The 16,627-nt window shown below is 39.6% G+C and overlaps 1 protein-coding gene across 3 annotated transcripts; it reads left to right on the top strand.

Moving 5' to 3' along the window:
* Window positions 1-255: 255 nt before the first annotated feature.
* On the top strand, window positions 256-16,568 carry spef2 (sperm flagellar 2). Of its 3 annotated transcripts, none has more exons than XM_020099093.2 (38): window positions 256-463; window positions 1,170-1,272; window positions 1,608-1,860; window positions 2,075-2,245; window positions 4,707-4,850; window positions 5,072-5,148; window positions 5,246-5,459; window positions 5,624-5,812; window positions 6,400-6,587; window positions 7,127-7,298; window positions 7,523-7,745; window positions 7,898-7,971; window positions 8,166-8,229; window positions 8,372-8,412; window positions 8,587-8,690; window positions 8,850-9,097; window positions 9,242-9,296; window positions 9,393-9,547; window positions 9,634-9,842; window positions 10,093-10,220; window positions 10,542-10,680; window positions 10,752-10,889; window positions 11,396-11,541; window positions 11,669-11,737; window positions 11,898-11,979; window positions 12,238-12,297; window positions 12,388-12,508; window positions 12,613-12,723; window positions 12,824-12,962; window positions 13,432-13,504; window positions 13,588-13,744; window positions 13,849-13,955; window positions 14,070-14,252; window positions 14,405-14,497; window positions 14,740-14,913; window positions 15,091-15,267; window positions 15,601-15,720; window positions 15,924-16,568. In XM_020099093.2, the coding sequence occupies exons 1-38, from the start codon at window positions 406-408 to the stop codon at window positions 15,981-15,983; spliced, it is 5,019 nt and encodes a 1,672-aa protein (XP_019954652.1). In that variant the 5' UTR covers window positions 256-405; the 3' UTR covers window positions 15,984-16,568. The 3 variants fall into 3 exon arrangements, with proteins under 3 accessions (XP_019954652.1, XP_019954651.1, XP_019954657.1); XM_020099092.2 differs by having other exon boundaries at window positions 8,372-8,418; XM_020099098.2 differs by lacking the exon at window positions 1,170-1,272 and having other exon boundaries at window positions 281-463; window positions 8,372-8,418.
* The last annotated feature ends 59 nt before the right edge of the window (window positions 16,569-16,627 follow it).

Below are 16,627 nucleotides of genomic sequence, written 5' to 3'. Positions count from 1 at the left end.
TGGTGATAATTATATTTTTGATATATGTTTATCACTTCTGTAATGTTTCAAACAAACGGCCTGAGGATTTATTTGGTGATGACACAACTTGAGATTTTCTTTTTATTCGCATGAAGACCAATAAGAAATAGTTACTGATTAAAGTGGCTGGTTTAACTTTCATTAATTATCCCTCAATGTTGAGAAGGCATCTTTTCTTTTCTAGGATCTGGCCCCGCCCACTCTCCTGTGTGCCCCCCTTAAACACGCCGGGCAACCCCGTTGACATGTCGCCACGGCAACGACGCGCCGCTGGCACTTTCTGTTTATTAGCAGTTAGCGAGCTAAAGAGCCAAAGAGTTAGCGAGTGACATGCTAACTGTCTGACTGTGTTTGCGACCTGAGCCGAGACTCTAAGGGGAAAACATGTCGGACATATTGTGCCGGTGGCTCAACCAGGAGCTGCGACTGTCAAAAGCTGTCGGTAAGCGTGACTGCAGTTCCTGCCCACGGAGCTAACTGCTAGCTGAAGGATAACTCGGGGGTCGAGCCTTTGAAAACGGTCGCTACATTAGTGCGGCCACTAAGCGAACTGTGTATGTAAGAGCAACTTTAGATAAACTAACTACGATTTGTCAACCAAAGTGAAGCATATTCATTGTGTAGGAGATGTTAGTACCGTATTTTAAACCAAATGGTCCAAAAGTTTATTCATTTATTTATTTACCATTGCACCAAACATGGTAGAGGTATAGGTGTGGGCGTTTGGGTATTTCTGAGAAAATAACACAGTTCTTGATGTAAAAAAAATAAATAAATAGAATCAGATGTATTAAGTTTGTTTTTCGTGTTGGCAGAAGTACGAGTATCGAGTGCCATTCTACTTTTAAATACATTTGATATTCTATTTCAAAATACTAGTGTAGGATTTGGGGGAGTTTTGGCAGGAATGAAGTATAACATCATTAATCCTGTTTTCAGTTGTGTACAATCACTTAAAACTAGTGCTCGTTGTCTCGATACTGAGTGTAGAATGAGCCCTTAAAATCTATGTTAGAATCGGGTCATCTTCCACACCATGTTGCACTTTTCTACAGGGCCTTTCGTCTGTCATGTTTCCTGAAGGCTAGTGAAGAAGACTGGCATCATTGTCACTATATGCGTAAATTGTTGCATGTCCATCTCCACAGAGCCACAGAGTTTTGCCAAGGATTTTTCTACTGGTTACTTGATTGGGGAGGTTCTGCATAAATATCAGTTGCAGAGTGATTTCACTATGTTTATGAGGAAAGAGTAAGTTGACCTCTATCTTTCTGTCTCCTTTCTATGCTTTTTGTCTGAAAAATAGCTGACTGCAGGTTCAGTGTGTAGAATTTAGTGATAGTGGTTGAGTTGCATGTTGCAGCTGAATACCCCTCACCTCACCCTTCCCTTCCAAACATGAAAGAGAACCTGTGGTAGCCTTCAGTTGTCATAAAAACTCAAAAAGTGTTTAGTTTGTCTAGTTTAGACACTGTTAAAACATATGGATTGTATTTATCCCAATACATCACTTTCACCTAAATCGTACACACTGGACCTTTTAATGTGTTCATAATTACTAAAAGAAATTACTCCTTTTCTCACAGCACCTCCATCTCCAAACTGAATAATTTTACCCGCCTTGAGCCTACTCTTCAGTTACTGGGGATCTCCTTCGACACAAACACAGTTCAGGGACTGATGCAGGAGAAGCAAGGAGTTGCCACACACCTCCTTTACCAACTCTACATCTCACTTGAAAAGAAGAAGAGAGCAGAAATTACTGGGACAATGATGGAAATCATGCAGCCAGCAGCCAATGCAGGCCTGCACAAGAAGGAGCATGACATCTACTCTGATGTAAGGGGGCTGGATTTGTAGTGGTTGCATTCAGTTAGGGGCCTATTCCGATTTTTTGACCTATTCTGACATAAGTAGTCTCTAATCACAAAGTATCGCAACTCTGTCAGTCTTTCATTCTACCAATATTTTAAGCTCATGTGGTTAGTTTAATATATCACTGTCTACAAAAACATGTATTGTCAAGTGTCTTACAGTTTTACTCCTCATCTAGCGACTGCATCAGGTGGTGAAACGTGATGCAGAGCTGAAGCTGCAGAAAATTTCGTGGCACTATCAGGCAAAATACGAGCAACTGAACTATACGCCTGTCATGACCCATCCCATCCAGCCAAAGAGACCACTCAAAGTCCAGGATGAGAAGAGAACAAAGAATATTGACAAGGTACTGGATATCAGGAAGCATGAAAAGTAAATCCCTGTTGCTAAAACAGTTGCAAAAATTCAGATTTATCATCTGGGACACCAGGGAAAAGCAATCAATTATCTCACATAGAACCAAACTTCAGGCCAATCAGGTCATGTTTTAGTGGTCATGTGACATCATGTGATGCTTGCGAAAACCCCATGGAGACAACACAAACACGAAGTGCCATACTGTCAGCTATATGCTATGTGGGCTATGTCAACATACCAGTATGATGGTGCATTGGTGAGTGTATTAACTCTTATTTTGCTTGTCTGTTTTGTAAGATTCATTAACAGGTAGTACCTAACACCCTGCATATTAACACAATTTGTTGGACAATATATAGGCGGAACCTTTTATTGAGGAGGCCTTCATTAAAATGTTGTTAACATTACGTTAGCTAATGTTATTGCCACATCCCAACTCAGTACCTGCAGAGCACCTACTGCTCCACACTTCAACCAGCGAACCATGGAGTCGCTCCTGTGGGCTGCTCCTGTGATACTTACACAAATAATCCTGATCGTCTAACTGGTCTCATTCAAAAAATTACTTCAACCAACTTATCTCAAGGGTAACACTTATCTTCTATCGAGTGTAAAATGTTGTGCAATAGTTGGTCATTTATGCTGATGACTAGTAAGGTCAAATTAGAAGTTTAAAATTTAAGTGTCTTGTTAATGATTTGATCTCAGCATTTATGTAAATCATTTTAATCTATTCCATAGCAACACCAACTGAATTGAACAATCTGGTCAAATTCTGGGCCGAATGGGAGATTCTACCACCAAGTCTCTCTGTAGGGGTAGTCCAGGGCAGATACTCAACAGCATTCACCTGCTTTGAAACCTTATACATCCCAGGGCATTGCAAGGAACACACATCTTTTAAGAGAGACATCTTTGCCTGTATTAGCACTGAACAGACAAGATAAGTGCATGCACTAGAAATGTTGTAATGTTTAAGCTAGTTGGCTGTTAAAATTGTTGTGTTTGAAAAAATGTTGTTGACTGAATTGTCATACTGAACGGAAATGTCACTTGAAAGGGAGTACTTCACACAAATTACCTTGGAGATTCCCTGCCTTCCTATCAGTTTGGAAAAGGAAGAGGAAATGCTCTTCCACATTTTAATCTTTGATGCACAAGCTATGCAAACCCCTTCTAATGCACAACATGGGTCGAAAATGACCCATATTTATTTCCTGTGTAATTTCATGCATGGCTGGGTGTGTTTTTGCTATATTTATATATTTTATAGCTGATTCTTCCTTCTTCATTTAGGAGAAGGCTCCTTTGACAGTAATCCTCTGTCATAAAAGGAACCTTCATTTAGGAGAGCTGGATTCCAAGACACACCCACAACTCGAGCTAGATCATGTAAAACATAGTCTAGGTCATCAGCATTAAAAATTTCAGACTCATCCTGTTCTTCATACAGCATCTTTATAACCACTTCAGCCGTAAGTCCAAAATGATTGCAACCAGCCTTACTAACACTCTGGATAAAGAGTGTGTATTCATAATTCCTTGTGTCTACTGTGAACGATGAGCATCAGTTTGTGAAGCCTGTGATTAAGTGTGCAGCCTTTATTCTGGGCTCAGACTATCACCAGATTACATCCTCCTTAAACAATACCCGGTGTTTTACAGCTGGCAGAGTATAACCTGCCTCATTCAGACGAAGCAGACCGATTACCTCAGCGGCTCGTGGCGTAATGAGACCGTCATTCAGTGTATCACTGCACTTCACACAGGCGCTTTGTGGAAAATGACGAATTTGCGACAGAGTCTGCAACAGACCAGCAACATCTGGAATAAACACAACAAATCACCAGTTGCCATGATCCCCAGTTAAAGTGGAACGTCGGCGTAGTGCAGCTGACAGCATGGCGCTTCTCGTTTGTGTCGTCTCCATAGTGTTGTCTTCACATGATGTCACATCCCCACTGAAACATGACCTGATGGACCGAAGGGTTGGTTCTTTGTGAGGCAATCGATTGCTTTTTCCGTGGTATTCCGTATAAGTAATCTGAATTTTAGCAGTTGAATATATATACTTTGGATTCTGAATTAGTAAACATTGAAACATAAAAGTGAAAAATACTTATTTTGTGAAAAATTTGAAGAAAGAAATGCAGTGGCAAAAAAATGGGAAAAAAATTCTGTGCTAGAAATTCAAAGGCTATAAAATTTCAAAATCTGATGAGACTGATTTACTTCCATACCAATCTACAGTTATTGTCTTTATCAACATGTCATAAAGTCCAAAAGTCTGATACAATTTTATAAAAAGGTGGTTGAAGAGTTTTGGACCTGTCTGTATTTTTTCTCAGTCTTTGAAATATTTTGGAGTTGGACATTATTATAAAACTATAAGACATAATTCACGTAATGTGACTGACAGTCTTGAACATGGGGAATTGTGTGTGTTTCAGTTTCGTGGATATCGCCAGAAGCACAGTGGTAATTTGACTTATAACCACGCCACCGTTATGCCAGTACCCAAGCCACCGCCTTACGCTTCACAGCTCAACATAAAGACGAGACGACAGCACCAGCAATGTACACAACAAGCACAGGTGTGATCCAGAATGAATACATAACATTGATGATTTACGAACCCATGATGGGAAATACATTTTTACTTTGATCATACTTATACGTATAGAATTTACTATAGAATAGTTCCAAACGAATTCAATAGTGCCTCAGAGGTAATTGTCATGCAACATCAGTTGATGGACTTTCTCACGGGATATGTGATTGTCTTTGGTGTTCTCTGTGCATTTTGCCCCTGCAGGCAGTCCAGGCTCAAATAGCTCAGTTTGAGACAAGCAGAAAGAAACTGGTCACTTCTGGTTTTGGTTCCTCTTCAAGGTGAGAAAAAAGGAAATATTCTATTGTATTATGTTTTTCAAATGTACGTATGAATGGATCTTGAGATTGCATGTGATTTGTGCCATTTCAATTGTAGTGGTCAGCCTGTCACTGGAGTTTTTCCCAGTAGTGGCAGCAGCTATGGCACTGAGGCCCATGAAAGTGGAAATAAGCTGAAACTAAAGTCTGATAGCCAGTACATACAGGAGATCCGACAGAGGCTGAAGGAGAATGCTATCTCTCGGGAGCAGAGAGAGAAAAGACGAGACAGGTTCCTGGTGGAGCAGCTCAAGGCCCATGAAGCTCAAGAGGTGAAACTATTGCTCGTGCTGAGAAAATGTAGTAACTAAACTGTGATCTTTATATGGCAACACAGTTTAAATAAACCCTACATACCCTATTGTTTGTTATTTTACATTTGGCACTTCATCCCAAAATCAGTCAACTGATCAGCCACCTCTGCCTCACCTTACAGGAAGCACGGAGAGAGGAGCAGTTGGTCAAGCATCTGACGCGTCAGACTCAGCAGGAGCAGCGTTTGGCATCTCAGCTCCTTCAGATGCGTATGCAGAAGGAGGTGATCCGGCAGAACCGCGTGTTCAGAGAGCAGCAGTTCCAGCAGCGGCGAGAGCGGGACTTCCAGGAGGCTCTGGAGAGGGAGGCGGTGAGATAGGATGAATAAGGAAGAAGAATAACCCTCTCTAAAGTTGCTTTGTATTAGGCTACATCAGTGACTGTCTGAGTGGTGTCATGGGGGAAAGGGTGGATTTAATTTGTTTGTATAGTATCTATCAATGTGGTATTTGGTATTATGCAGAGAGATTATGAGAGATTTTAGATAAACAACTATATATATCAGTGTTAATTATATAGTATGTTATAGTATACTGTGGTAGTTGAAATTAAGCAGGCATTCCCAGAGCAGATGCTCATGTGATTATGTGTTCGATTCTGCACTTATTTGCTCTTAAATCAGAAAAAGATGAAGAATCAGTTTAAAGAAATTATTTAGGCAGAAAATCATGCGATTAAATGTATTGTATTTGTATTTAACCTGTGATTGGGTATTTTTAATGTTGTATATATATGCAAACTAGAAGATTGAGTGAACTGTTATCCACTAATCTGCTGATTAATTTACAAAAATGTCCAGTGTAACATTTTTCATATTCTCAAGTATACTTGCAACAGTTGTGATTTCTGTCATGCCCTCTCCACTCATCTGATCTTTCTTAATGGTGCCTGGTGCAGGCTTTGGTTCAACAGGCTAAGTTGGACCGCGCAGAAGAGATCAAAAAGGAGCTTGAATTCTTGGACAGGGTCGCTGCTGAGCGAGCTCAGAGCAGATACAAGAAGCACTTTAGGGGCTGCAAGGACATTTTGGAACAGATAGTGGACTTGGCTACCAAGACTGGAGAATATCGTCTGATCACTGCGAAGTACGTAAAACAGTTGCTTTCAATGATGTTGGAGAAACAAACTGTATTTGGACTGAATCTAAACTTCCTAACTGAGCTCTGATCATTCAGTTAATGAGTATGTGGGAATTCAAAAATGTGTTTGAAAATTTGACTGACAAATATTACCTTTAAGTATTGAATGATTTCTTTCTTTCTTTGGGAAAACATGAAAAAGGTATTTCAGAAAAAATATGAAATATGTTTAAATATTGAGTCTTTGCAGTACTTTGCTAATTCAGATGTGAATCAAGGACCTATGAAAAAATACCAATATTGGAAAGGTTCTTGTACGTTAGTCAAATAAAATTAGGAAATTTCAATATCATGTCTGCTTCTTCTCATGATCAAATACATAATTTCCACAGGCATGCACTGCCCATACAACCCTGCTAAGTAGTCCCATGGTACATATATATATAGATAGATACTATATGATAAAATAAATATTTTCAGATTTAATTTTAACTACAATTTCATAAATTAAGTCCAGCTTTTCCTTCTGTCATTTTTGCTATCAGTCGGATTCCAGAGAAGCTGACAAGAGAGTGGAAGGAATTGCTGTTCAGTGGTATTCCTCTCTATGAGCCGATCATGGGCCAGCAGCCCGGCTTTGAGTTCTCTACCTCACTAGATCCTGTAGAGCTTGAGAAGCAGGAGATACTCAACAACCAGGACTATGATGAGTACACTGTGAGTTTGAAACATGAGTTATATTTTAAATGATGTCATTTGTGTTGTTTGACATTTTCAGGCAAATGCTGATTTCACTGCCAGTATCAGGCGCACTTAGAGTTGAAGCTAACCAAGAAATATTTATTCACACTGAAAAAGTTTGAGTTGTAATTTAAAATAAGCCATGAAGTGTCTGAATGTTGAAGAATCTCAGTGTCTTAGCAGTATACTATGTTTGTCAGAATATGGTCGGAGAGTGGGTCTGGCCAGAGAAAGCAGGGGAGACCAAATCACCCCCAAGCAACAACAGCATTCTTGGACATGTTGTTCTGCGACTGAGGAACATTGTGCATCCACCCATCGTGAAAGCCACCTCGCTCTCATTTCCTCACTTTACTGTCAAAGCCTGTGTCCTGGGCAAGTTCTGTTCCGGCAAGACCACCTGTCTGGCCAAGATTGCTGAAGGCAAGCAGTCCGAACAGAGATTCAGGCATACACTCATACCCAATGTCACACCACCTAATACATTTTTACTGCAACAATACATTAATAACAGATGTGGAACACGATTACATGGTTTATTGGTTGCTGAGTATGTGTGTTGTTTTCTGTTTTAGCCAATGGCATCTGTGTCTTATCAGCTGACACGCTGATTGAGGAGGCGCTGAATGCTTATCATAAAGAAAAGAAGGTGAGTCACATAGTGTCAGAATATTGTAATGTCGTTAGAACCTTTTTTATTGAATCGATTCACATCATTTTCAGATGTTAAGGCAGTATAACATTTCATTAGTCTTGCCAGTTTTAAAATGTATAAATGTGTAAACAAATTACCCTTAAAAGTTCAAAATGTTCAAACAAGTCTTTTCTTGCACCAAATTACAGGTCACAGAGCAGCAGGGGGAAACAGACGAGCCACTGCTCAGCTCCTCCACATCAGTGAAATCTGGTGGGTAACTAAAGACAACATAATTATTTCTGTTATTTTACACTATTCATCACAGTGTATTTATTTACATGTGATAAAAATGAAGTGCATGTAAAACATTTCACATATTTTGTTTGATGTGATACCTGTCCTGTTTTTTCAGACCGTGACACTCAAGAAGAAAATGGAGATAGCAATGAGAGAGTAAAGGTCCAAGTTTTTTGTGGTTACGCATGTTGCATTGGTGATTTTCTGAGTTCGGTCATTTTGAATTTACTTTTACATATCATAACTTGCATTCAGTTTATGTCACTGCTTTTTTAGACTTAATATGATTAAATAATTACTACTAATTGCCTATGTGTGTCCCTTATCTAGCTGTCTACAAGGGCCGTGCAGGGAGCAGCTGCAGAAAAAGAGCTGAGAAGAGGAAACCCCATTCCTAATGAGCTGTTAGTAGATATTATAGTGGAGGCGATCAAGTAAGTACATAATCTGTATTGCTATAAAAAAAAAAAGAAACAGCGTTTAGTCAGTTGTCCAATCTCAACTATACAATCTCACCATTATTCACAGAGTTGAGACAATTGAAAAACAACGATTTTACCACCGCTGTGAAATATTTGTTGCGTTCTTATTAGGCAGGTCCCAGCTCAGTCAGGTTGGATCCTGGATGGCTTTCCAGTGGACATCAACCAAGCCTACCTGCTAGAGAAAGCCCTGGGTGGAGCTGTAGACATAGGGAGTGGGGTGGAAAGCAGCAGGGCGGACCTTGCTGTTGATCCTTATCCACCCAAACCTTTGCCTCCCCAAAATCCTGTGTTAGACGTGGTTTTGCTGCTTGATATCCCTGATGAGGCTGTGGCCGGACGTGCATTCGCTCACACTGGTGGGAGTTTAATGCTTTGTATCTGTGTACGCACAAATTTATCTGTGAGATGGTGTGTTTTTTTAAAGATACAAACATAACATATGTAAAGTTAATGTTTGTGTTTCTATGTGTTTTTCTTCCTTGCTCCCAATTCTGGTACAGATACAAGCTCCCCTTCCACAGACAAAAATGTGTATCTGGCACAGATTCCACACAGGTAGAACAAGACAAAAACCTAAAGCTAAATAAGGTTAATGCTTCACTGCTGACTACAGCGTGTGTCTTAAATCAAACATCTCTCCCTCTAATTCAGGATCAAAGCTTTTCAGGACACCTGGCTAAAACTTGAGAAATGGTTTGGTGGAAAGCAAAACATTTTGGTTCGTGTTGATGCCAGTGTAGTCAAGGAGGAGCTTTACAAGAAGGTGGAGTCCGTCCTGCAGCAGGTTATGATGCAAATGCAGCAGGGTAAGTTTGTCATTTTAGTATTTGGCAAATATTAGTAGACTAAAATTACAATACTTGTTAACAATACATTTACATTCCTTCTTCAGCTCCTGCCACTTCTCCTGTGGAAGAGGTGTCAGAAAATGGGAAAGCTCCAGACTCCTCCCCAAAAGGAACTCCTCTACCTGTAGACCAACCTCCACCGCTCACTGATGAAGCCCCTGGCCCTACAGAGTCCCCCACAAATCCACCTGCATCTGCTTCACCCTGCCCTGTTTCATCCAGCTGGGTCTATGTGGATCAACCTCTTCCTCTGGTTGGATAATACTTGTATTTATGCTTGTTTTACTAGAGTAGGAAGTGCACACCTGATCTCTGTCTGCGCTGAAAAATCTTTAACTTTAAATGCAATCAAACCATACGTTTGTATTGTAAAAGATTTAGCTCCTAAAACTGTGGTTTCCTATTTTTATTGTCTTTCGGTTTTAATTATATGAAAATGCATGTCATTATTGTCTCTGTTGCATTACAACATGTCTTCTCACCCTCCTCATCTCTGTTTCTAGGAAATCTCAGAGTACTTGTGCACCCACTGGGAAACAGTGTGTGATTCTTATGTCAACAACATAAAGACAGTGATGCAACAGCTGCGCTCACAAAACATTGTTATTAGCCATCACCTGTTCAACCTCAGGTATTCTGCAAGGCCCTTGAAGCACAGATACCATGCTGCACCATGTTAGCTACAATCAATTGATATAATGAATTGGTTTAGTACTAGGTTTTGTAATGTAAGTTTATTGCTGAAGATACAGTTGAAAATCTTACTATATATAATTAGACTCATAGTATTGAACATGATTGTTTTTATTTTTTGGACTGGATATAACCCAAATGTTCATTTCATACCATTAGGTTCTTTGTCAGAAATATTTTTCATACGAGAGAAAAAGTATCAATGATAATTATAACATTTAGTAATACAGAAGTGTGACCCAGTTCCCTGTATCTGCAGAGAGGAGTTCCAGCATTATCTAAAGCGTCCAGACATGATGCAGGAGTTAGTGACTCATTGGCAGAAGGACTTCAACAACATTTCTGATGATATGAGAGAAGATGACGAAACAAAAGCAGAGCTACATCTGAGACTCGATGTAAGATGGTTGCTTTAAAATATTATCAGACAAATATAGAATATGTGTAGATGTTTTGATTTGTTTTACAGGAACTGCGTGAACGTTTGTGGGACATGAGTGACAAACGCAAAGAGCGGGACGAGCAGGAGAGGGATGCTCTCATGTATAACGGCTGGCTGGAGGAACATACTGCCATACTCATCAACCACCATTCTACTCTCATGCAGGTAAATTATCAGTTTGTGTGTACAGTACATTTAGAGAGTATTCAGACCACTTAATATTTTTCAATTTTCTATGTTTTCAGGCAGCCATTTTTTTGTCCTCATCACTTCTCACTTAATATCTCCTAATAACAGAAATATATGCAAAAAGAAAAAACTGTTCTATCGATCACTCATCAGATGATTCTACACTTTGATGAGAAAGACACAGATCAGGATCTGTTTATATAAGGTATCATAGCTAACAGAGTAAAAACCAAACCATGAGTTTGAAGGATCGGACCTTGGGAAGGCTGATGGTTTCTAAGAGAACAGGGACCTCGCTTATTCTTAAGTGGTATAAGTTTTGAATGACCAGGACTGCTCATGGAGCTGACCTTTAGGGAGATGGGAGAAATGTCCAGAGGGACAACCATCATGATGCTGAATGAATGTATTAACTTTTTGTCTCTTTATTGTGACTTAGTTTATAGTAAAACTATAATCTTGGATTGTTTTGTGTTTTATAGGTGGAGTTGGACCGCTTCCAGGAGACCCTCTGTATTCTTAGGATCTACTATGTGAACATGTACAAACAGGTGGGGCCTGAGCCACTATCTGACTTAGTCTGTATCCCTTTACTGGGCATCGAAGAAGATAAGGATCAGGACAAGAGGCAAGAATACAATTTTTTATAGCAACTTAAAAATTTCAATACAAGATAATTAACTAAAATGACAAATATGTAAATAATATAATGATAACAAATGGAGAAAATTATACATTCTTTTTTTTTTTACCAGTGCTGAACCAGCAGACACAAGTGGGTGTGTTCAGCTGGATGACAGAGAGGAAAGGAGAAAAACTAAACTGTGAGGAAAACACACTACTACATACAGTGTACAGTTCTCTGCAGCATGTTTGATCAAAGAAATGGTTATCATAATAACTAAACAACTAAACAACTAACAACTAAATATTGCCCAGCACAAACACATATAAATGCATAAACTATTTCCTCCTATTCTCCAGTATTCCCTTCCTCTCCAAACATCCTGATTCCTCAGAAAGGGCCCCCAAGACACAAGGCGTGGGTCAGACTCAACTGGTCAAGGCAATTCCTGTTTCTCTTTATGTACATTTCATCCATCTTTTGTTTTTTGTCTTTCTGTGGTCCTCTTGTTGACTTTAAAATCCACACACATCAACTCATAAAGGACTGCTATAGATATTATATTATCTGCTGTTGTTTGTGTCAATTAAAATGTAGTTTGTGAAATTGTACCTCAAACCAATCCAACTCTGACAAATATAAATGTTTATATACTGATATACAATCTGATAGTAAGATGTCGAATCTTGTCTACTCTAGCCATCCGCCGAGAAACTCATCTCTGACTATGAGGAGGCACTCAGAGCCATCAGCAAATTGGTACTGCACTGTTTGAGTTTTCATGAGTTGTTTTGTGGAAGTATATAGTGTATGTCACTCCTAATTTGTGTGGCTCATACATGCGTTTAGGTGTCAGCAGAAGGCCACCAGGGGGAGACAAAAGAGCAGAAGGACAGACTACAAGAAAAGGAGTCCACTGCAAGTGCAAGCAAAAAAGGAAAAGGAAAACAATCACAGAAAAAACAGAAAGGCACGTCTTAGAATTAAAATGATGGAGCTTTGCCCTCTGACACGTTCTCTATGTTTCTGTAAATCTTCCAAATAATTATCTCCTACTCTTTTACATTCCACCAGCTCCAACATCCACACCTCCTTCACCCAGTCCTGTACCTGCTGAAGACTCTCATGATCAGTCAGTCAGAGACAAAATACAAAAAGAATATGCAGCTGCGCTGGAGCATGAGGGTATGCCCACACAACTAAACCCTTTGTGATATGATTGTTATTAATATGTATGAATTTGAAAATATGCACATACATATCTACACATTTGTGTGTTTTCTAGAGAATGCAGCGAAAGTCCGCATTGCGCTGGTGAAAGGTCATGGTCTGGTTATGGTGCAAACAATGCAAAACAGAGCAGAACAGGTCTTTAGCAAAATGGAGAAGTGGTTAGAAGCCTATTATCTTTCAGAAATGAAGAGGTATGTTGTTAAGAAATATAGACACATATGAATGACTGACATTAATTTGAGGTAGCAATAGTTTAACTCTGCACTGTGAGGCTTATTTTATGGTTATGTCATTAATCTTTATTATTATATGATATCGCAATGTGCTTTTCCTTATTTCTATAAATGACAATGCTATAGTGGGTGTGTTTGGTTGTATGTAAACCCCCAGCATTGAATTGTGGGACTAATGTTTCACTGTTTGTATTTATTGATTTAACATATAAAAATGTAACACAACATTAAAGATGTAACCAGTGTTCTGGAAGTTATTCTAAAGCTGTATCTTGAGAACATAAAAATACATACGACTTGGGAAACTTTTTAGGCTTTAATTTCCACCGAGGATAAGCCAAGGCATTTCTGACTGATCATGATCATTATATATATATATATATATATAAAACCTGTGACATTCTATCTTTGTCTTCTTTTTTTTTAGTATTGACCAATTAGCAGAAGTAGTTCACCATCACATCGAGGCTGGTGCTAAGTTGAGGAATGAGCTGGTGCTGGTATGTAGTAACTATAACTAAATGTACTCCAGTAATTTACTTCACACTTCCCTTTTTAAGATTCTCCGTATTCTCTTCTCCAGGAAAGTACTGACTTCTGTCTGAATGGAGACTGCTACATGGTGGCCAGCCCGACTCCCCCTCCACATCCACCTCTTTTGGAGAAAGCCACACTGTCCACGCCAACCATCAAGCAGCTGGAGTCACTCCACCATCAGCTATGCAGCATTGCTCCATCAGGTGCTCATAGGGGAGAGACAATTTGGTGTGATTCAGTGTATTATTCTTGCTATCTAACAATTTATTTTTCTATCCATTCTTTTTCCTTCCTTTCAAACTTTCAGGCCTCATGTCCAGTTGTGAGTTTTCCAATTTGCTCAGGGACATCACCTCTGTTAACATGGGCAGAGACGTCTTGCCTGAGGCCTGGATCAACATAGATGAAAGACAGGTACTCTTCAAAGCACAGTGCCCCATTTTTTCTGTTACTCACATTCTAAACAACCAAAGAAAACACACGTTACTTAGCTCACACAAGCATTGTCCTTGTCTCTCCTGTTCCCAGCTGACGGAGATTGTGTCTATGTTAATGGACCAATATGACCTCATAGACTGGCGTCGGTTTCTGCTCAGTGCTGCCCTCCCTTGGCCTTTTCCCTCCATACCACAGCTGCTGGCTGTGCTAAAACGTTTCAAGGAAGCAGATACTGGCAACACAGGCTATATAAACATGGAACAGTACCTACAGGTTAGTCTCTATACACACACTTTCAGAAATAGGTAGCAGATTCAGATTCTCTGGTACGACATGTTACTGTGTTTTAAATCTCATTTTCCTTCTACTGTGGATGAACCAAAGATAAATGTTTAAGTTTCTCCTCTTCCCTTCTTTCTCACCAGACGGAGTTGTGGTTTTCTGGTGACAGTGTCAAACCTGCCCCTGAGGACCCAGCTGAGCCTCTACCTTATGACCGTCTGGCCAACTTACGCAAGGTAAACAGAGACCCAACCTTTTAAATTATGCTATAAAATAGCTCTTCAGCTATTCTCAGTGATATCTCATGTAAAAATAAATTAACTAAGAAACATTCATCACAGAAACATCCATTTTGTTCTGAGCCTCAAAGGTATAAAACCCCAGAGTCTCTTGTTTAACTTTCAAATAATTGAGCTACACTGCAATTAATAAATGAAATGAATTAAGAGTAACCTTAGTGTCTGTTCTTCCTTCTTAGTTCTTTTTCCAGTTATTTGCGGATCACTCTTCCTCTCCCCCTCGATTGGACTATGTGTCGATGCTGCAGTACTTTGCAGCCGACCCTAACCCCCAAGAGGGCTTCTTTAGAGCACTGAGCGTGGTGCTGGGACAGCATGTGGGAGAACACACCTCACAGGGTCATCTTGTCAAGGTGAATAAATTAAAGCACAAAGAAACAATAATAATCAACAATGTTATAATCTTTTGTCATCAATGTATTCAAGTGGTAAAGAATTCCAATACAAACCAGTGATGTTATTTTCAGTAAAGCCAGCACTTGAGGTACAAACCCTTGTTCATCAACAATATCACTGTATTGTGTTTACAGTCTATGCCCAGTATAGAAGAGCCTACAGAGCTCAGCCCCTCAGAACCCGACGAAGAGACATCCAGTCCATTGGCAGATCCGGGCGTGTCCATTCCTGCTCTCCTTTCTGTCATCTGCCACAAAGTCACCAAGATGAAAGACACCAACGTGCTTCCTCCAGGCTGTCTGAGTGAAGAGGTACAGACACACACCGATGAATGTGTGAATTAAGAGGTCGAAGAAAATTATCTGCCTAAATTGTGTCCACACGAGTTTTAGGAATAATCTTTTTAATAAAGGATTATCTAATGCCAGCTCAATTTGGATATCTGGTCCACAAATTAAATTAGATTACACCGAATCAAGCAATAATTTTAATTAATTGATTCTCAGGGTTGGAATAACACATAGTTGCATTTTAAAAGCTAAGGGGTCTATAAATTGAAAGTTTTAAGGATAATTATGTTGACCATATTTTAAAATGAAACTCTGCCCTGTGTTCATACTGATTATTTATTTGCTGCCTTCTAGCAACTGGTCCATCTTTTTTCTGAGCACGGCTACACACCTGAGAGCTGCGTCCCCTTCTCCATTCTGTCTCAGCATTTCATCCAGAGCCTGATGAAGATGTCAACACACCATCAGCTCGTAGTGAGTCTCTGTTTGTCATTTGTTTATTTATTCCCCTGCCAAAAATCCAAAATACACACCACTCTTTCCCTTTATCGTCCACACCCTCCATCACCATCATGAGCATTTATATTATTATATTGTATAAGGATTCACCGTCATCTCTCTCTCTCCCCACCTTCTTTATTCTTTTTACTGTTTATTTTTCTCTCTGTGTGTCTCAGAACATTCATGGAGTGCTACAGGCCCATCAGAGTGAAGAAGAGGCTTACAGCTCTGGATGAGACATACACAGTACATATGCATGCTGCTGTCTGTACCGTGATGAGATCTCTCACTAATGCAGACATTGTTACTTTTGCCATCTTTAAACAATCTCCTGACTTTTACATTTGAAACATTTGCTGTCAGCTGTATTGCTCACTTCAGTATTGAATAATTCAATTTTCAACCATTACTTACCACAGTTTGTAGAAACATCATCAACTGATGGTGGTCGAAGTGACAACATAATTGAAAATGACAACAGTAACATTAATGATGGCGAGATTGACCCTTTCCTCACTTTTTTTTCTTTTCCTGATACACTCCAGCAGTTTTTCTGTCTCACTTGTTTGTCTAATGACCTCTCTGACACAGAAAAGCATTGGTCGCAGCTACAATGAGTGCATTGTCCAGGATAACCTACATGTCAAGCCTGACTTACCAGCAACTGCCTGCCAGGGCACCCGCAACCCTATGTCAGCCCATTCTACACTGATGTGTCATGGTAGCGTCTGTATTCAACAGTCACCGGTGTCTGTCCTCCTATTTGAGTTAACGTGTACACTGTTTAAAATAAATAAAAAGCGGCATATATCAATAACAAATCAGTGTTGTCACCTAGATTGTCTAATTTATTATGAACTTATTGATGCATCATCAGAGG

This window comes from Paralichthys olivaceus, chromosome 4 (assembly GCF_024713975.1).
Source record: "Paralichthys olivaceus isolate ysfri-2021 chromosome 4, ASM2471397v2, whole genome shotgun sequence".
Classification (NCBI taxonomy): domain Eukaryota; kingdom Metazoa; phylum Chordata; class Actinopteri; order Pleuronectiformes; family Paralichthyidae; genus Paralichthys; species Paralichthys olivaceus.
Note: the sequence above shows the minus strand (reverse complement) of the source record. Positions and strands in the feature narration are given on the sequence as shown.